A 21,277-nucleotide genomic window follows, 5' to 3' on the forward strand; every position below is an offset into this window, starting at 1 on the left:
CATGCCACATCATCTCCTCTGTCTCTGGGACCTGAACAAGTGGAAAGGGTAAGGATGGTGGCCTTGTCAATCTGCTCCACGACATGTAGATTAATGAGACAGACAGGCTAAGTGACAGTCTTATTAATTACAGAAATGTGACTATGGCTTTATCTCAGCTCAGATCTTTTTAATACTTTAAGCAGACAGTGCAAATGTAAACTGATAGATGCTTAGTAAGTAGAGTGCATGTTCTTTGGAGGCTTGCAGGTGAGTATATGTGCATGGTGCACATGCCCACATGTGTGTACCATTCCCGGGGCTTGAACTCAGGGCCTGAGAATTGTCCCTGAGCTTTTTCACTCATGCCTAGCACTCTACCACAGCCACACTTGTGGATTATTGGTGGTTAGCTGGTGGTAATAGTCTCATGGCCACACAAGTTGGCTTTGAACTATGCTACTCATATCTCAGCCTCCTGAGTAGTTAGGATTGCACAAGAATTTTGCACCCAGTGATTTGCATACTTCTGAGGCCAGAATTACATGACAGTTCTCTTGTCCTTGGGGAAGTGGAAATAATGTATGAATTAACAGATTTGACTTAACCCACCAATGAACCCATAGTCAGGGGAACTTATTTACTAAGAATTATTCGTCTTTTGTAGTATCTACAGATTATAATATTTGAAAGACAGAACCACAGATAGCTAATAATAGGGATCAAACCACATACAAGTATTGTAATTTTATAGTGAAGAAGAAAGATGATATTAGCTAAATGTCGAGAGAAAGTTGTAGATAAATGTTGAATCTGTATAGATTTTAGCAGCAGTAAGATCTTGTGGCAATAAGCCATGATCTTAGTCCATCTCTACCTCTAACATTCACACATCTCCAATCTTCTTCAGCCTGCAGGATTCTAACATATAAAATTGGAGTAATGATGCTTACCTTCAGGCTTAGCAGCAATAATAGGTCTACAGAAAATGATATCTATTATTTCCAAGTTTCTGGTTACTCTTTATTACAGAATTCTGAATTCTGAATTTTCAGGGCTTTAAATAGTTTATTAGCTGAAGAAGCCACAGTTTTGAGCAATACATTAGAGACATTCATATGCTTTCTCAAAATAAGTTACAAACTCCCATCTTTTTTGGCCTAAACTAGTCTTACTTTTTTTTTTTTTTTGGCCAGTCCTGGGCCTTGGACTCAGGGCCTGAGCACTGTCCCTGGCTTCTTCCCGCTCAAGCCTAGCACTCTGCCACTTGAGCCACAGCGCTGCTTCTGGCCGTTTTTTCTGTATATGTGGTGCTGGGGAATCGAACCTAGGGCCTCGTGTATCCGAGGCAGGCACTCTTTGCCACTAGGCTATATCCCCAGCCCCATAAACTAGTCTTACTTTTGAGCCAAGAATTGAAGACTAGTTTTATCCCTTCTGTCAAAGTGTTCTCCCCCATGTAGCACAGACATGTTTTACTTATGGTTATCACAAGCACTCATGTAGCGTAGCATCCTGATAAAAATGGCATCAGGACACAAATGGAGGGACAAAGAGTGAACAAATGCAGCAGTGGTACTCAGTAGACACTGTGACAGGAGGAAAAACGGAGACAGAGTGAGGAAAGGGTTGACCTTGCCCAAAGAGAATATACTCTTTTTATCTGACTTATGTAACTGTAACCCCTCTGTACATCACCTTTATAATAACAATTTAAAAAATGGCAGCAGCATCTGGGGAGTGGTTACAATGGTTTCCCAACAGATAATAAATCTGAAAATTAGATCTAAAAATTAGATCTAAAATATACATTTAAACATTTGTGGCATTCTCTGTAATTTAGTATGGCAAAGCATGAAGAAATAATTAAAATGATTCATAATCCCTGCTGTTACTTAAACAGATTACTTAGAAAGTTCCTGCTATCAGTGAGAGGTTACAAAATCCTTGTTACTATATGTGAGGAGAAGCTCTATCCTCTGTAAAATAATTCAGTCACCAATACTAAGTAATGGAGACACTTTACTTTTAATCGTGTGTGTGTGTGTGTGTGCGCGCGTGTGTGTGTGAGGGAGAGAGAAAGGGGGAGAGAGAAAGGGCGAGAGAGAGAGGGAGAGAGACTTACAGAATTAAAATCACATAAGTCAGCATTCTTTTGTAATAGACCATGTTTTTAATCTCCATGTAGAATTCTTTCATACAGCTAATCTGTAATCCTATAATGGTCAGTTTATCTATTAAGCATTTTTTGTTATTGTTGCTGATGCAAAATACCACCAATATAGTGGTGCAGAGAGCTTACTAAACTAAAATCAAGATGTTTTCAGGAGTGCATTCCAGGTTGGAGAGACTCTTAAGGGAAAATGTAGCTCCTGACCTTTTCTCTCTAGTGAAGGCCTCCCGCCACCCTTGGCTCCTGCCTCCTTATTGCTGTCTTCATACAGCAGTGTGGGTCGGAGGTCTGCATCTCCATGCATTCTGATCATCATCTTTATAGGAAGGGTCATCTGTCTTCATCCAGCAGTGTGGGTGGGAGCTCTGTGTCTCCACTCATTCTGATCATCATCTTTGTCATCTGACTGTCTTCTGCCTCGCTCTTAAGCCTATAAGACCTCTGGGATACCTAAAAAAATTCAAGATTGTATTCCTATCTCTGGGAAATCACCTGATCCTCAACCTCAATTCTATCTATAACCTTAATTTTCATTTTCCATGTAACATAACATATTATACATTTAATGGGACATAGAAATAGATGGGAGAAGAGCTATACTTTGCCTGCTGCAATGTAGTCTATAAATAATACTCTATAATAATAATGATGATGCTCTAATGTACATTCTACATGAATCCTAATTGCATCTTTCTTTTTTTATTAAATTTTATTGACAAGGGGGACTTTATTTAATTAAATATATGGTCAACATTTCCCTGTAATTTGAATAATATCCTGTTCTATTTATTCCATTATATATAATTCTATATTTAATGTATTCCCAATAATTGCTCAATTTAGAACCAAAGGAATAATTCAGATTTGTATTACTATCAGTGCCAGAGGGTTCTTTTTTTTTACAGACCATTTTAAAATTTAAATTCCCCTGAAAACCTGCTCTTAAGGTTTATTTTCACTGGTGCCAATGCTCCCAGAGGAGAAGAGAGTTTAGTTGGCTTTGAGCCTTAAGGAGTAACTGTCCTCCTGTCTCCTTGAGCACCAGGGCACTTCTAGGCTTTTTCCTGTAACCGACTGATACCCTTTCGTCAGCTCATCTCTACAGGTCTCTAACTCGCTGCTTTTATGATTGCTATACTCTATTACATTCGCTATTAATGACAACTTAGTTGCAAATGATGAGCTAGACAAAAGCCTTCAGCTATAGAAAATGGAAATGCTTTTTATGTAGAAAAAAGTATATAGTAGAAAGCATGAATAAAGTTTTGGATTTTGGTCTGTACATAGAATAAATAAACTGAGGGAGATTTCCTAACCATCTATTTGGGATCCTTTCTGTATGAGTAGGGGATATACAGCTTTGAGTTAATTATATCCTAAAAAGCTTAGCATTGTGCCAGGTCTCAGTGGCTTACACCAATAATGCTAGCAACTCTGGAAGTTAAGACCTAAAGGATCTTGATTTGAAGCTGGTCGAGTCAGAAAAATCTCTGTGAGACTCCATCTCCAAACTTACCAGAGAAAAGCAGGACCGGAGATGTGGCTCAGTTGGTATGGTGGGAGTCTTGAGGAAAAAAAAGCACTGTGAGAATGTGAGGCTCTGAGGCTCTAAGCTCAAACCAAGGTACCGAGTGTGCGCGTGCACACAAACACACACACACAGAGTTTAGCATTGTCTTATTACTAAGTGTGCATTTTCTTTTGGTATGGACAATGATTAAATGGTATGGAAAACACATTTAAATAATTTGTATACTATTTGGCATTTGGTAGGTATGTGGTAAGATACTACTATAGATGTTTCTCCATTTCTTCTGTCATCCAGGGAAAAGTCTCCAAGACTCAGCATACCAATAAATGTTAGCTATTGTTTTTGGTGTTTTTCATTTTATGTTTGTTGGGGGATTGGTTTTTCGGTTGATGTTTTAGACTTTCATTTTTTTTGTTTCTTTGTGAGACTGATTCTGCCTTATGTTACTTAGGCTAGCCTCATATGGTCCTCCTGCTTCTGCCTATATTCTAATAGAAATAACTTTAGTGTTATGTCATAAGAAAGACGAGGGCTGGGAATGTGGTTTAGTTGTAGATAGCATGCATGAAGCCCTGGGTTTGATTCCTTAGTTCCACATTAACAGAAAAGGCAGAAGTATCATTGTGGCTCAAGTGGTAGAGTGCTAGCCTTGAGCAAAAAGAAGCTCAGAGACAGTGCCTAGGCCTTGAGTTCAAGTTCCAGGGCTGAGGGGAGAAAAAGGAATAGGAAGTGCAAAGGTTGATTCTAAAATGAATTCTATGTATATAAAAGAAAGCAGACAGCTAAGACCAATTGAAACATTAGAAAATACTTATCTTTGATCAAGTTGCATTGTACTCATAAATTGAATACTCTTTATGTGACTACTTAAAATAAGAAAAAATTTTAAAAAAAATACTTAAAAGCATTTATCTAATTCTCCTGAGTTTTTAGGGTTAATTCTGAGATTGAAAGTGAATGCCCCCCATAGGTCTTGGGCAGTGAAAGCTGATTGATGGCTGTTTTTCTTCAGATTACACTTCATTTGCCAACATGTCTACTATTGTTTTCTGTCTCATATGCTAATAATTGAGCAACATGTGCTGGTACTCTGTAAGAAGCGGATCAAGGACATGCAGTTTGGGGATTTGGGAACATCTAAGGGTGTGGTACTGTCACTTTTCCCACAGCAAGCCCGCAGCCTAATTTACTCTTTAATAATTCATCAGTATGTCAGCCTTTCCTTTCCCCAGGGCTGTTACAGCTCAGCTAGTTCCTCTACTATTAAAAAATTGATCAGCTTTCTTTCTCTGATATTTGGCAAAGGAAAAAAATTATCCATATTAACTCAGTCTTTATTCACTTCCCTCCTTCCCTGAGTTGATGTTTAAGGGAGCTTAGTTAAATATATAGAGAGATAGTACTAGAGTTTGAATTCTGGACCTAACACTTGCTAAGCCGATACTTGTACTGCTGAGCCATGCTTCCAGTCCTCAGTTTTGCTTATTATTTTTGAGAGAGGGCTCAATTCTTGACCCAGCACATGCATATGTTAAGCTTGCTGTGTAACGAGGGTAATAGGGATGGTACCATTGTGTTTGGTCATCATTTGAGAAAGGGTCATGAATGTTTTTCTGCCCAGGCTGGCCTCAAAACTATAATCCCAAGAATCTCAACCCCCTAAGTCACTAGGATTACATGCAAGAACCACAGGCCCTCATTACCACTTCTTGACTTGAATCAACATCTCAAATGAGAAGGTTGAGGGTGGACAAAAGTTCTGCCTTCCTTAGTGGCTACCACATAGTTTACCCTGAATAAGTATATTTGAATTGTATCTGATAAAGACACTTTGCCATTATCACTTTTCTTTTAAAAGGTCCGTGACCATCACATCTTAAGTATTTTTAATTTAGTCATTCAGCTAAGATTATTACTGTCATATTCTTAGTATGTAGGCACCAAGTGATAAAGGCCACAGGTTATGTAATATTTCCCAAAATGCAAAGTTTGTGAAAGGAAAGCAAAACTTTCTCATGTTCACAATCCTCGCTACTCAGGAGGCTGACAACTGGGGAATCACAGTTCCAAAATAACCTGGGCAGCAAAGCCTGCAAATTTCTTCTCTAAAATGGCCAGCAAAAAGCCAGGCTGGAGGTATGGTTAATGTGGTAGAGGACTTTGCCTGGATGAGCAAGTACAAGGTCATGCCTTCAAACTCCAGTACTACCAAAAATAAATAGATAGATAGATCAAAAAGGAAAGTCTTTTTTCCCCTCTGAAGACATGAACATCTAAGGTTCTCAGTATCATATCATGTTTGCTATATTTACATAGTATTAGGTTTAGTTAAGAGTTGGAAGCAAGTAGTACCTGAATATACAGTATATGACATATTCTAATCTACATATTTTAACATTTGACACAAAACATTAAGTACTATGTACTTATTACAAAAAACTGGAAACATGAAGAAAAGACATGCCTAAATTTCACCACCTAAAAGTAGCATGTCTGATATGTTCATTTGTCTTACTTTTATAGAGTAGGATTCCACCCTCCATGGACTTCTTTATTATTTTTTCCACTTCCTTCTGAATTTCTTCCTCTATTTTCTCAGTGTGTGATTCCACTGAGGTGCAAAGTTAAAATAATGTGCATAAAACCTCATATCTTTGCATAAACATATTTTTGTGAATATGTTCTAAAATGATGCTTTTAGATAGAATTGAAAGTTTGGCAAATTTTCTTAAAAACCTTTGAGGCCATCATGGCTTAAAATTAAATACTGTTTTAATCCTTTATGATAGTCAATGATGAAGACTGTTTTTCCTGGACAAAATGCCATGACCTGCCCTTTTCCCACACCCTGTCTAAGCCTCTGGAGAAGAATTTTAAATAGACTGTCATCTTTTCCCTTCCTGTTTGCTTTAATGAGCTGTGCTAGTTGGATACAAACTGAAAGAGATAATAAATGATGAAAGGAAAGCATATAGTGTATGTCATTATTAGAATAGAAATATCATAATCCTTTACAGTCATTTTGAGAGGTTTTTTGTTTGTTTGTTTGTTTGCCTAGTACCAGTGGCTCATGCCTGTAATCTTAACTACTCATGAGGCTGAGATCTGAGATTGTAGTTAAAAGCCAAACCAGGCCCCCCCCCCCCAAAAAAAAAAATCCATGAGATTCTTGTCTCCAGTTAACCATGAAAAAGACAGAAGTAGAGCTGTTACTGAAGTAGCCTTGAAACAAGCTAACAGATAGGACCTAGGCCCCAAATTCAAGCCCCAGTACTGGCACACACACAAAAATATTTTATCTACTTGCTTAACTTCTTAGCTGCTTTTTTCATATGTCTTCTATTCATCTGTGATATACAAAATTGTAGTTTTCTTTTCAAACTGAATAAGAACTGAAAGATACTTGAGAAAAAATATAAGGGTAGAATCTATTAGGACTTTAACTGTCAGGACTTCTCATCTAATTCCTTAGGATTGTACTTTACAGTTGTTTAAAAACTCACCTTTATTGACTCTTTTCAAAGCATTATAAATGTAACTCTCTTTTTTCATTTATGCTGTGTTGGTTCATGTATGATTTAATTAAATTACATAATTACAGTATAAACAAGCTTATAAACAGTCACACTTAACTCAATATCCATAAAGTTCAACATTCAAGAGATGTGAGCTTAAAAGAAGGAGCCAGATTGAGTCCCAGATGTCTAGCACCTGGTGGAAGTGTATGTTATAAAAGAATGAATAGGCTAATCTGGCAAACTGATGAATTGAAGGGCACATTAGAGAACTTCTCTCATTATTCTCAGTGATTCTTAAAGGAAGATCAGTAATCTGCTGCAACTGTTGAAAGCAGTCAGTGCTCTTCCCTGGGGCGGAACTTGGGCCAAATTCCCCAGGTCCTGAGCCAAGCGCCCCTGTGCCTGAAAGTGTGGCGGACAGGCAAGATGGAGGATGGCCTCTGCCGTGCCCCTCCCCCGCTGGAGACTCCCCGCTGCAAGTCTGGGGCCTTGCCGCTGCTGCCGCCACCGCACTGTGGCACCGGAGGCTTCCCACCTCCTCCTTACTCCTCCTCCACCAGAGGTTTCCCACCATGCTTTGTGGACTGGGGAGAGGATGGCTTCTGAGGCGGCCTTAAAGAGCCTGAAAAACATTTGCTAAAAAGTGTTTTGGATGGAGGGGAGACAGCCCCCTTGCTGCCCCGGAGGAAAAAGGGCTTACTTGCTTAACATCTGCTTTAAAAGACTCAAAGAAAGGTTTTCTATTCTTGTTATTGGTGTTAAGTTTGGAGACTCAGTTAAATTCTGCTTGTTTGGCTAAATCGTAAGTTTTCTCTAGTAAACACTTTTAAAAGTACCTTTGTTGCAGTTGTTCTGGATATCAATCTAATGATTCAGGTACTAAATTCTATGTGTATACTGTGATGTAATAAGTAAGACTCCTAACTATCTTAAGCTACATATAATCAGGCAAATATTTTAAAGTATGTAAAATAAACTACTGGGGATAAAAGTAAATTCTCATTAACTCTGCATGTAAAAAAAATGGTTCTTTTAAAACAGGCAGCCAGGAGGCTAGATGCACCCAGGGTTTCAGAGTTTTTTCGGATGCAAATAAGGCTGAGGAAAAGATGTAAAAGCCTCTACCTTTAAAGGCTTAAAATACATTTCTAGATAAAGGATTTGAGCAGCCAGAGTACTCAGAGCAACCAACCAGGAAATTTTGGGGGATTTCAAATGTCTTTAAACAGTCTGTGTAGAATCTTGCAGGAGGTGTGCCAGTCTATCCAGAGGATTCCAAGAGATGCTACTACAGCCTTACTCAGATGCAACCCATCTCTCCTGCTAGCCTGCTAATTTTGGATGGAGGACACAGCCACTTCAGATCCACTGAAGCTGAGACTTTTTCATTGTCTTAACCTTGCCCTCTTGATTATTATTCATTTGTGCTTTCTTCCACCTGCCAGTAAGGTTAAATGATGATTTGATTTGATGGCACATGGATCACACTCAGTCTGCTGTTTTCTAAGTGTTACAGCAGAACTCTGGTCAATTCTGAACAAGTTACAGGTGAGCTCTATTTCTCTTGTTCTCCTTGTTGCTTTAATTGGATATAAAAAGGGCTTTTATGGCTAAAACTCCTCGGATTGCAGTTCAAAGCCAGCCCGGGCAGAAAGTCTCTCTAAAACTCCATCTCCCAACTAACCAGCAAAGAGCCATACTGGAAGCTTGGCTCAAGAGAACCAGCGTAATGCTGAAAGTGGCACCGTGGGTCAAGTGGTAGAGCACTAGCCTCAAGTAGAAGTGCTCAGGGACAGTGCCCAGGCTCTGAGTTCAAACCCCGTGAATGCCAATGGGAGCATGCTATCCAGCAACAAGCACCTAGACCCCTGGGACTCAGCCAGTCCAGGGAACAAGGATCATGGAGAGGAGTAAGAGGAGAATGATGTCACATCCTATATGGAGTCACTTTGCCTCGCCCTTTCAAAATTAATCAGAGCCGGGAGATCAAGTGGAATAGTTGTTTACCCACCTAGAGGAATAGTTGTTTACCTACCTAATGTCCATACTTGTCCATTTTCCATCTGGACAGAAACTTGAATTCTTGCCTTTGTTACTTGCTATTTGTAAAAGTCTCTTTTAACAGGATAACATCCCTCACTGAGGTTGCCACCTGGGAACTTGCAGTTCAAGGCCATCCTCTTACTACACTGCTGTGCCCAGCGCAGATCTGGACCCTGAGGACCCCAGTACCAGGGACTCCTTGACGTGCCCAAGCTGCAGGAGGTAGCCAGAGGAGACCATGACACCCTCTTGCCCTGATAACCATTCTTGTGGAAATGATGAGGACTTTTACCAACCAAACTGGACTGTACCAGGCCAAATGATAAATCAGCGACCACTGACTACTTCGCCCCTTTTCAGCAGGAAGTAGTTCCAGAAGAGACAACCTCCGCCCATACTCCCAGCCTGGTACCCCTCCTCTATTAATAACAAACAAAAGGGGGAGATGTGAGGCAAGCCCGCCCGATGCCTTGCATCATTAAGGGGTGGTTCTAGCTGGCCCCGTCTCCCAGCCTTGGGATCACATGTAGCCAAGATGGCGCCTGGTGGTGAACCCGGAGGCAGTCCACGTAGATGTAGGCCCCTTAGGGAGGTCCCTCGGAGCTCCACCCTGATGGACAACTCAGGCATCAAATCCCAGCCCTTACGTAGGTGCATGTACCCCTCCCCTTCCACTGCCCTCCGACCCCTTTAAAAGAACAGCTCATTGCTGCCATTAAATGAGTCTTAGCGCTGACTGGCTCCCAGACTGTCTGTGTGTCCTCCGACAAAAGGGGGGCTGGGTAGCAGTCTGTCAGCCCTCTTATCCTCTTCCTGGACCCGTCCACGTGGGGTGTGCTATCCCATCTCTCCTGCAGGACAGGAGAGCGCGGGAGGCTAAAAACCCCCGACACCCTTTGCTGGGCAGAAATTTTATTTCGATATAATCCCATTTGTCAAGTCTTCTATCTGCTGTGCCTCTGGGACTCTTCAGAAAGCTTCAGCCTATGCCTTTACATTCTCATTGTCTTTTCTTTTTTAAGACTGTTAAGCATATCATTTTCTGCTTCTCTTTGGCAGGAAATGTAGAGCTAACTTGGAGAGATTATACAGCTGTTTTCTTCTCTTTAAAAATTGTCTTTACGTAGTCTTATGAAGGAGTTTCAGTTGATACCACAATGTGCCTTGACAATGTCACCTTGATCAATGCCATCATTCTTCCCCATCTCTCCCAACCCACTCATACCCTCAACTTATCAGGTTCTACTTTCATATATTTGATTGAGTATTATGATTTCATTTGCCCACCTTTTTCTCTCTAATGTTTTCCATAATCTTAATCATCTTCTATCTGTCTTCCCAGTATTTAGTATTTGTTACAGCAAGTCTACGTGTTACCTCCATAATTTTGGTAGTAGCAGAAAAGATGAGTTGTGACCTCAAGGGGTGTGTGTGTGTGTATGTGTGTGTTTTGTGTGTGTGTGAGAATGACAGAGACTTTTTAAAAGAAATTCCCAGGAAGTGCTTTGTTCAAAGCAAGAATTTAATGGATACATTTCCTAAGCATCTAGAGTGCACTTGTATATTCTTTCATTACTTTTTAAAACATGATCATTAGGACAGATTGACATTCCAAAGCCTATGTGATTTTATGTTCAGAGCTGGAAGCTACATACCCTATCATTTCAAAGAAAGCAATGCATATTCAATGACCTCAACTCTCTGTATTCTCCAGCCTTTGCCCAAAGCTGTGGGATTTCCGTGAGAATACACTGGTCCCGGGGCTTTCAACTTCACTCATAGGACAGATGACCAAAATTGCCCAGAGAATCATTAAAGAACATTGATCCATAATGTGAATTGACCTTGAAAAGAGAATGCATTCCTGTTTTGAGGCTAATAGGAAAAGAAAGACTTTTTAAATAATTTTTTATATTCTTTTTTTTCCTTATTTATTGTCAAAGTGATGTACAGAGAGGTTATAGTTTCATACATTAGGCCTTGCGTACATTTCTTGTACTGTTTGTTACCTCCTCCCTCACTCCCCCTCCCTCTTTCCCTCTCCCCCCATGAGTTGTTCAGTTGGTTTACACCAAACGGTTTTGCAATTATTGCTTTTGTAGTCATTTTGTCTTTTTATCCTTTGTCTCTCAATTTTGATATTCCCTTTCACTTTCCTTGTTCTAATACCAGTATATACAGTTTCCAAAGTAGTCAGATAAGATACAGTGGTAGTGCGGGTACAACCACAGGAAGGGGATACAAGAGGATCATCAACAATAGAAGCTACGGTTTCACATGGCATGTTGAAAGTAATGAGGAAGTGAGAATGGCCAAGAGACATATGAAAAAGTGCTCTACATCACTGGCCATAAAAGAAATGCAAATCAAAACAACATTGAGATTCCACCTCACCCCAGTAAGAATGTCCTTTATAAAGAAAACTAACAAAAATAAATGTTGGAGGAGATGTGGCCAAAAGGGAACCCTACTTTATTGTTGGTGGGAATGTAAACCGGCTCAGCCACTCTGGCAAGTGGTATGGAGACTCCTCAGAAGGCTAAACATAGAGCTCCCCTATGACCCAGAAGCCCCACTTTTGGGCATCTACCCAAAAGACCACAAACAAGAACACACTAAAGCCACCAGCACAACAATGTTCATCGCAACACAATTTGTCATAGCTAAAATATGGAACCAACCCAGATGCCCCTCAGTAGACAAAAGGATCAGAAAAATGTGGTACATATACACAATGGAATTTTATGCCTCTATGGTGTTGTTCTATATATAGAAAGTTCTCTAAGGCTTTGTGGGACTCCTGAAAATTATACTAAAGGAATAAAAGGTTGTAAATACATTTCTTGAAAAACTTGACTGAGCTGGTGCTTTTGGCTCATGCCTGTTATCCTAACTACTCAGGAAGCTGAGGTCTGTGGGGTCAGAGTTCAAAGCCAGTCTGGGCACACAAATCTTACCTTATCTCTGATGAACAGCAAAAAGCCAAAAATAGAGGCATGGCTCAAGTGGTATAGGACCATGCTTGAATGAAAAAGCAAAGGAAGAATGTGAGGCCCTCAATTTAAGCCCCAGTTCATCCCCCAAAAGTTGGCTGATATCAGTTACAAAAACATGGGAATTCACACACATTAAAATAAAAAATTAAATGTATTCTACTAGGATCTGATTTTTCAGAAATCAAGTTTGCGAAGTATTCTGAGTTCAAAAAGTCCTCCTTTGCCCTATGAAAAAGAATATAGTTATTTCATGACTTTTCCTGGAATGGCTTCCCCTTCAAGTAGATGTCTTGTCTTTCATGAATCATCTTCCTCTTAACCTTTTCTTATTTTACTGCTTCCTAGTACCTTTATTGTGAAAAATTACCATCCTTAAGACATACACATCTTAATGTGTAGAACCTGTAAATACCTTCTATTACTCAACAAAGGGAATTTAAGGTTACAGTCTGAATCACATCTGCTGACTAGTCAGCATGAGCTGTTCTTTAACCATAGGAGAAAAGGGAGGCAAAGAGATCAGATGGAAGCCATTAAGTGAGGGGCCAGGAACCTGTGAGTGTAGGAAAACTCATTGAGAGCTGAGTTTCAGACAAGGAACATGGCCCTACTGACATCTCTAGGTATTTTGTTTGTTTGACTGATTGTTTAGTTGGGGGGTGGGGTGTGATTGGTGCTAGTGGTGTTGCTGCTGCTGTTTTTGTTTTGTTTTACTTTGTTTTGCAGTACTGGTATTTTAACCCAGGACTTCATCTATGCTAGGAACTACCTTATCATTATTGTCATGTGCTCAGCCTTTTATTTTGGTTTCTAAACAGACTGCTCTCTAGTGATTCTGCTGTCCCCTGACTGGTACTACTTAGCTAAATCTGAATATTTTAGATCACCAAGCTTGTGGTGATGTGTTATGGTAGCAGTAAGAGATGAATACTTTTCTCATTGTGAGAAAAGTCAAAATGAACATGAAACTCAGACTATCCATTCAGAAAAAAATACATTAAGGTTGACAACTCTTGCCAGCCCATCAGAGAATTTCAACTCCTGCTCATTGTCCATGGCACAGAAAATCCACAGCTCTCTATTTCTGTGGTAATGGCTTGGATAGACATTTGGTGTTGGTGCAGTCTTCCTGGAATGTAGCAGTTCACTTTGGCATCTGAGCCATCTTTATAGGACAGATTTTTTTCCCCTCTTACTTCATTCCAAAACTCATTTCATGACTGTCCATCCTGACAAAATGAAGTCCAAGTTTACAGCACCTCACCTGTAGCCCTTCCACCACAGAAGCTGTGCACCAGCCTCAGGTCCTGCTTCTGTTTTTATATGTACTTTATGTTCAGCCAAAGTAAAATATATGGGTTCTCTGAACCCAGCATGCTATTTTGGACTTTTGTGTTCTGTGTGTTACATCATCCACCTCTGCCACCATTCCAGATTGTCCTATCCTCTGCTAACCCCTCATGGGCTTTCAGGACTCAACACAAACTGCAGTCAAGGAGACTTCCATGTCAAATATCAAATGTAATTGGCATACAGTAATTTGTACATCTAGTGTCATTCTAAAGTGATTTCTTTCCATTCCATTCTCTTAATACTCAACTCTGAGCCTCTCAAAGGCAGCAGCATCTAATAACATTTATGAGCTCTTTGTAACTCATGGCTTCTTATACAGCAAACGCTTAATAAATGGAATATAACACACCAAAGACATGTTTTTAGAATTCACATTTCACATCCCAATATACTATTTGGCTATACCCTGCCTCAAAAACATTCATAATAATTCATGATTTTTCATTTTAATTAAAAAAACAACTTAATTTGATACCATTACCTTTGTGTTGTCTATTTCATGTGTAGAAATTATAATTTTATTGCATCTCAACTTAAAAATGTAAAAATAGTCTACTTGAGTGTTTCTATAGGTATGTGTGTGTGTACGTGCACACACATACAGTAGTTCAGGGGCTTTCACTCAGAGCCTCACATTCTCACTTTTTCAGATGCTTTATCATTGGAACCACAGCTCCATTTTTGGCTTTTTGCCAGTTAATTGGATAAAAGAGTCTCACAGACTCCTCTGTCTAAACCAGCTTTGAACTTTGATCCTCAGATCTCAGCCTCTTGAGTATCTAGGATTATCGGTATGAGCTACTGATGCCTGACTCCATGTTCTTTTTTTTCTTCTTCTTTTCTGTGCAATACATCTGGTCTTGTTGGTAAAACAAGAAGTTCTGAAATTTAGTAACATGGCAAGTATTTAGTCTTTTTTGTCTTTAAATATTTGGTATTTTTTCCTCAGTGTTTCCATTTTGCCTTTTTGGAGTATATATTTATGTTACTTAGTGTTTACATGTAAGTTTGCTGCATAGCTGTTTATAAAAAGATGGTATGGATTGTTATAATTTTTATCATTTTATATTCTGTCTATAAAATTGTACAGTTTTTATTGGGATAGGAATAACTACATAAATAATTTCTCTTTTTTTTCAATTCTTATCAGAGTTCATTCTTAGCCAAGTATAGTGGTACACACCTTTAATTCAAGCTACTTAGGAAGCAAAGATAAAAAAAAGATCATGGCTGACAGCCTGCCCAGGCAAAAAGTTAGTGAGAATGCTTTTCAGTCAACAAGGTGAACATGGAAATAGATGCTTGTCATCCCAGCCTGGGTGGGAGACCCATAAACAGGAGAATAATAGTTTTAGGCCAGAGCAGAGCAAGAAACTGGTACCCTATCTGAAAATAACTGAACTAGTGATGGGGCATAGCTCAAGCAATAGATACTTGCCTACCAAAACTGCCCTGCATTCAAACCCCAGTACTATCAAAAAGAAAAACAAATCTCAAAATGGATGGTGTAATTTTTAGTCTACCAAATACATTATTCATGCCACATAGTAATTTATAAATTTGTTTGACTGTTTTACAAAAAGGAAACACTTTTTTTATCAAGATGAATGGGGTCCATGACATTAATATTTTACATGAGCTCAGTCATTAAGTTAAAAAGTAGTAAACAAGTCATTGATTAATCAATATGACGTAAGCATACTGAAAATAGATTTTGTTTTTTAACTGTCATAAAAGTGTTGGTAAATATCTGGAAAACTATAGATGTATAACTATCCAGACTTATAAATATCCAGGTTTAGGATAGGCCAAGCCAAACCTTTCAGGTTTGGTTACTATCATATTTCATCACGAATCATTTGGAGTGTTTTGCTTTCGTTCACATCAGTTTTAAAAGCAATGAGCTAATATAGGTACTAATATATCCACCAGAGTAGAAGTGTATACATCCTTACATGTGCCAGGAATTCTTACATTGTGTATCAGCAAACAGGCCTTAAGGTCTTTAAGATCTAGTCTCTAGTGAACTTATTTAGCAAAAAATGTGGAGCCTGGCTCTGCAAAATGTTCTGGATGAGCACAAAACCATTCTAATGTATAAATGTCTGTTTTCCACTTTACACAATGCTAAATATATCCTGACACATTCTTATTCTTGACTCTGAAGAGTTTTTGTTTGTTTGCTTTTTTCTAATGGGATTTGAAATCAGGGCCTTGCTCTTGGTCAGCTGGTCCTCTTCCACCTGAGCCATGATGCAGCCTAACTTTTTTGCAGATTAGTTGGAGATTGAGTCTCTTGGACTTTTTTGCCAGGGATAACTTAAACAGAACATTAGATCTCAGGCTCCTGAGTGGCTAGGATTACAGGTAGACACAACTGGCTGGCCCCCAGCTCTAAAGAGATTATCCATTTGTTCCATTTCCACCATTGTATTGAGTTTCTAATTGTATCAGTGAGTCACTTTATTCTTCCAAGGACATTGGTTTACAGTACATGATGACTTCTTATTCATACCTTGGACTTGGAACTTGATGGCTTTAGTGAAAAATACCATTGTCTCTGTCTCCAGAGGTGAGAAATGTTTCCCATTGGAAGTTTTCAATCCTGCATCCTCTTATTTGGGGATCTTTTAAAATTATACACAGTACAAACAACTCAATTCTTTCCTGTTCTTCTGCTTCTCTGCAAATTACATGTATTTTATTCTTGATCAATGAATAAAATTCCTGTGTATGTACCTGCACACACACACACACACACACCACACACACACACACACACACACACACACACAAACACCATTTTCTTATTCTACTTATCCATTGTAGAGCATCTAGCTATTTCTACAATTTGGCTATGGTGAATAGTACAACAGTGAACATGGGTGTGTAAGTGTCTTTACTATATCCTAACTTGTAATCTTTTGAATAAATGTATTAAATGGTTGAATAAAGGTACTAATGGATCATAGAGTTTTGTTTAATTTTTTAAGGAACCCTTAGGGTGTTCGTTGTTGTTGTTTTCTTTGAGGATTCTCAAAACTGCTTTAGTGGGTGCACTAACTTAGTCCCACCAGCAGTGTAATAGGGTTCCTTCCACCACCTATCCCTCCTGCACTTATTGTTGCTTGTATTCTTGATGATGGCCATTCCCACTAGCATTACATGGAATCTCAGTGTTGTTCTGATTTGCATTTCTTTATGTCCAGGGATGTTGAGCATTTCTTCCTGTGCTTACTGGCCATTTTTATTTCTTCTAAGAAGTCTATCTCATTTGCCCATTTATTGAGTTTATGATTGGTTTGTTTGGGGCCTATGTGGACTCAGTGAGACATGTTTTCTCTCAGACATGGAAGTTAGGTCTAAATTATAAATATATAGAGAAACATGCATGGGATTATTTATATATACATAAGAACAAATTGACAGAAATATTTTTGGAGAATTAAAGTGGTGTAATTGCTTTGAATAACTTAACAGTTTAATAAAATGAATAACTGAAAGCTGGAACATGTGTTGTCAGAGGAAGGGTGTAGGGAGCAGAAAAATGGAGAGAGTAGGTGAATGCATTTAAGGTATTCAATGTACATATGTGAAAATGGAGCCAGGTAACTTGAGGGGATAGGTAGGGTTGGGAGAGATGAAGGTAGAATGATGTAAGAAGTGGCATTAATTAAGATATATACTAATAAATTAACATGTTGAGTTGAAAACCCATTGTACAACTATTAGAGGACATAAAAAATAAAATGAGGGGCTGGGAATATGGCCTAGTGGCAAGAGTGCTTGACTTGTATACATGAAGCCCTGGGTTCAATACCCCAGCACCACATATATAGAAAATGGCCAGAAGTGGCACTGTAGCTCAAGTGGCAGAGTGCTAGCCTTGAGCAAAAAGAAGCCAGGGACAGTGCTCAGGCCCTGAGTCCAAGGCCCAGGACTGGCAATAAATAAATAAATAAATTAATTAATTAATTAATTAATTGAATGAGTTCTGATGATTGAGAAAAAAAGTAGAAAGTAAGCATATTTGAATAGGATTTCTGTATTATGATCCTTTAAACTGCTTGTATGGTAGGCTGTTGTTAGCCATGATTTTTATGTTAAAGGGGCTGTATCTTTTTGTCTCTGAAACCCATGGGCAACAACCAGCGCATTCTTTGCCTTGCAGGTACTACAGCGCCACCATCCTACAGATGTCTGGTGTGGAAGATGACAGACTTGCAATATGGCTGGCCTCAGTTACAGCTTTCACCAATTTCATTTTCACACTCGTGGGAGTCTGGCTTGTTGAGAAAGTGGGTCGCAGGAAGCTTACCTTTGGTAGTTTAGCAGGTAGGTGCCAAGGTGAAGAATTCAGTTTGAAAGATGACAAGGCCAACACTGGGAATCACTTTGAGGATGACTTATAAACCAAGCAATATACAATTGGAGTGACAGACAAAAAATACTAACTTAAATGTATGTACTGAGAACTTTTAGTCATTTCTATATGTTCCTAGAAACTAGTTTATGAGCAGAAGTGAATTGTAAGAATAATTTGTACATATTTTTTTCTGTTATTATTTGGAACATGCCTCAAAGACACAAAAGTGAAAAAAAATTTTTGTTCTATCTTTCTTTTTGAAAAACTTCATGAAGTATTTAATAGGTGGTATTTTTATGTTTAGAATAATGTAGAAAGGAATTCAGGGAGGTTTTTCAAAACTGAAAGTGGACTGGTAGAAACATAATTTCTTAGAAGTCTTTGGGTTAGAAACTGGCAATAGTAGAGTGAGGTGATCAGGTTTGTTAAATGTGTTTTCTAAGAGAGCTAATAAGGCAAAATCTTTCTTGCTGACATGTGGCCTTTTGTGTTACAATTCTTCCCATTTTGTTGGTTATTTTTCTAGCTTCTGTAAGGAACCTTTTTCTGGCAATGGCCATTTGGATATGTATAACAACACTCACAGGCCGTACAAAATTACAGAAATCACAGCTGACCATAGGCATATGTCTGTCCTATCATGTACCAAATGATTGTTTGGGCCTTCAGGCTAGATGAGCCCCACCATTCATTGGCAAGATGGGACCCATCTTTGCATTCTCTTCACATGACTGCATCATACAATTTCCTGTTGTTGTTGTTGTTGTTGTTGTTTCAAATGTAGAAGCACATTCTTACTTAGTAATTAGCTGTAATTTAATAGTACTCTTTTCTTATACATAAATAGTACATATTATTATTATTTGTAAAAATACAGTTTCCATTAAAAGAAAATTTTCTAGGGTATTATTAACTAAGTTCTATTTTAGTCAAATTAAACCTAAAACAGACTGTTGGTGGCATTTGTCCCAGATTTCCTGATAGCAGTGTTTGAGCTCAGGGCCTGCTTAGTGCCTGCTGGCCTTGTTTGCTCTGCTAGTCTTTTTTACCACTTGAAGCATGCCTCCAACCCAGTTTTTGGTTAGGTAAGTGAATATGGAGTCTCACAGACTTTTCTTCCAGGGCTGCTTCAAATCTTGATTGTCTGGATCTCAATCTTCTGAATAACTAGGATTAGAGCCATGAGCACCAGTGTCCGGCTTACTTGTCCCAGATTTTGATGAGAAATATCCCTCTTACAGAGGAATGGAGGGATGCTTCCACCACCTGCTTTCTCCTAAGCAGTGGAAGCCCTTGCAGCTAGAAGTAGAGCCCTCTGCAGAATTAACATGAAGACAAAAGAAGGATCAAGGGCTAAGGAAGTTGCCATAGCCAGAGTATGTAGGGAAGCACAAGGGAAAGGGATGCATGATAAGGGCTTCATAAAAGTGTGAAGCCCAGGCATGTATAAACCAGCTACAAAAAGCAAAAGTGTTTAGCCTGGAGAAAAGACTAAAGAGAAGCCTAGTAGGTACTTCAGTCCAACAGCCAGCATCCACTGTGACAACATACATTTTACTTAATGTAAGAAAAATATTGCTAATAATCAGAGCCATCTACCAATGGATTGAGCTCTCTCATTAGGATGGTAAACATAAGGAGAATGGTAGACAGAGTTTTGTGCTAAAAGTACATTCCTAAACACAGCGTTGGCTAACCTCTGAGGTCAGTAGCTCAGAGATAACAGCTGCTTTTAGATTTTTAGATGGGGGCCTAGCATATTGCTGCCTCAAAGGGTCTGATTTTAAATAGAACTTAAGTGCTGAACATTGCGGTTTGGCTTTTGATATTTGGTGAAACTGCTGTTTAGAACATATTTTTTTTCTTTAAGCAGCCTCTGTCTTCATCTATTGTAGTCCAGTAAGATGCTAACATTCTTATCAGTCCTGCAGAATGTCTGAGACATTCTTCATAGAGAGCCAGACTATTTGGGGTTTGAATTATAACTAGAGGCAAAGTTCTATTTCCCCATCTGTGCAGAGATTAATTATCATTCATACTTTATAGACTTCTAATAAGGATTTATAGCGCATTTATGTCTGACATTTAAAATACCGCACAGCACAGATTGTAAAGAACTCAAAACATTCTAGCTGCCACAGCATTCCTGTTTGAAGGACTTGGCTCTTCCTGTGTTAACCACACTGTGAATTCAGCCTTTCTCCAACAAACTAGCCAACACTTTTCTAGCTGAGATTTTGCTTCACCTCTAAGTCTTCTGTCCCAAGCGGACCAGCATCTACCCTCACCATGAAGAAAAAGTAGTATGACAGTTCTTCGGAAGAAAATCCAACAGATTTCAGGGGCTCCTTCTCAGAGCAGCCTGCCATCATTTTTTTTTTTTCACCTTACGTTTTTTCATTCACACCCACTACCACCACAGCTCTGCCAAATTGCAGTGATCCCTCTTGTGGGAAAGTCTTCCATTAAGAGAGCATCAGATTCCCTGGTGTGACATAGCAGTTAAAGTGGTTCAGTAGATACTGTGGTTATTTTGGAGGTAGAAAGCTTGGTTTCTTGTCAAGGCTTTCCTCTTTTACCTGCACATGTAGATGCAAGGAGTGCTGTTTCTGCAGGTCTCATTTGTAATTCTATACACAGGTCTTATAGTGGAAGCAATACATTCTGAATAAGACCTAGGGCCACAGAGCCTTGTTAGTATGCTACTGTCACTCCAGTCTGACCCTCAGAATATATGGTGTCTTCCATACTTCAATACCAGTTCAGTGTATTTTTATCTGAATGATTTTTTTTTGTTTAACTTGTCTCTGTGTGTTTATAAATACAAATAATATATACAATATGGATATATAAATAATATATATGTATACACACATACACACACATATATTGTGCAGGGGTGAGCAGTACTGATTTTGAACTCATGACCTTGTATTCAGTATGCTTGCTTTTCTTTTTTTTTTTTTTTTTGCCAGTCCTGGGCCTTGGACTCAGGGTCTGAGCACTGCCCCTGGCTTCTTTTTGCTCAAGGCTAGCACTCTGCCACTTGAGCCACAGCGCCACTTCTGGCCATTTTCTATATATGTGGTGCTTGGGAATAGAACCCAGGGGTTCATGTATACAAGCGCTCTTGCCACTAGGCCATATTCCCAGCCCCGTATGCTTGCTTTTCTAATGGTTGGTGCTTGGCCCCTTGAACAGGCCTCCAACTTGGCTTTTTGCTGGTTATTTTGGAGATAGGAGTCTCATGGCCTTTTTTGAGGGGGATAGCTTTGGATCTTGATTTCTACATCTCAGCCTCCTGAGTAGCTAGGATTG

At 39.1% G+C, this 21,277-nt stretch overlaps 1 protein-coding gene across 2 annotated transcripts in view; it reads left to right on the top strand.

Moving 5' to 3' along the window:
* Positions 1-21,277, top strand: part of Slc2a13 (solute carrier family 2 member 13) — a 336,909-nt gene that overhangs the window by 207,000 nt on the left and 108,632 nt on the right. The window contains exon 5 of one of the 2 annotated variants that reach the window (XM_048366433.1): positions 17,765-17,928. The exons of the other annotated variant lie outside the window; for it this stretch is intronic. Coding sequence (XP_048222390.1) covers positions 17,765-17,928 — 164 coding nt within the window. The remainder of the gene's footprint in view (positions 1-17,764; positions 17,929-21,277) is intronic. 2 annotated transcript variants of the gene reach the window in all.

This window comes from Perognathus longimembris, chromosome 1 (genome assembly GCF_023159225.1).
Source record: "Perognathus longimembris pacificus isolate PPM17 chromosome 1, ASM2315922v1, whole genome shotgun sequence".
NCBI lineage: Eukaryota > Metazoa > Chordata > Mammalia > Rodentia > Heteromyidae > Perognathus > Perognathus longimembris.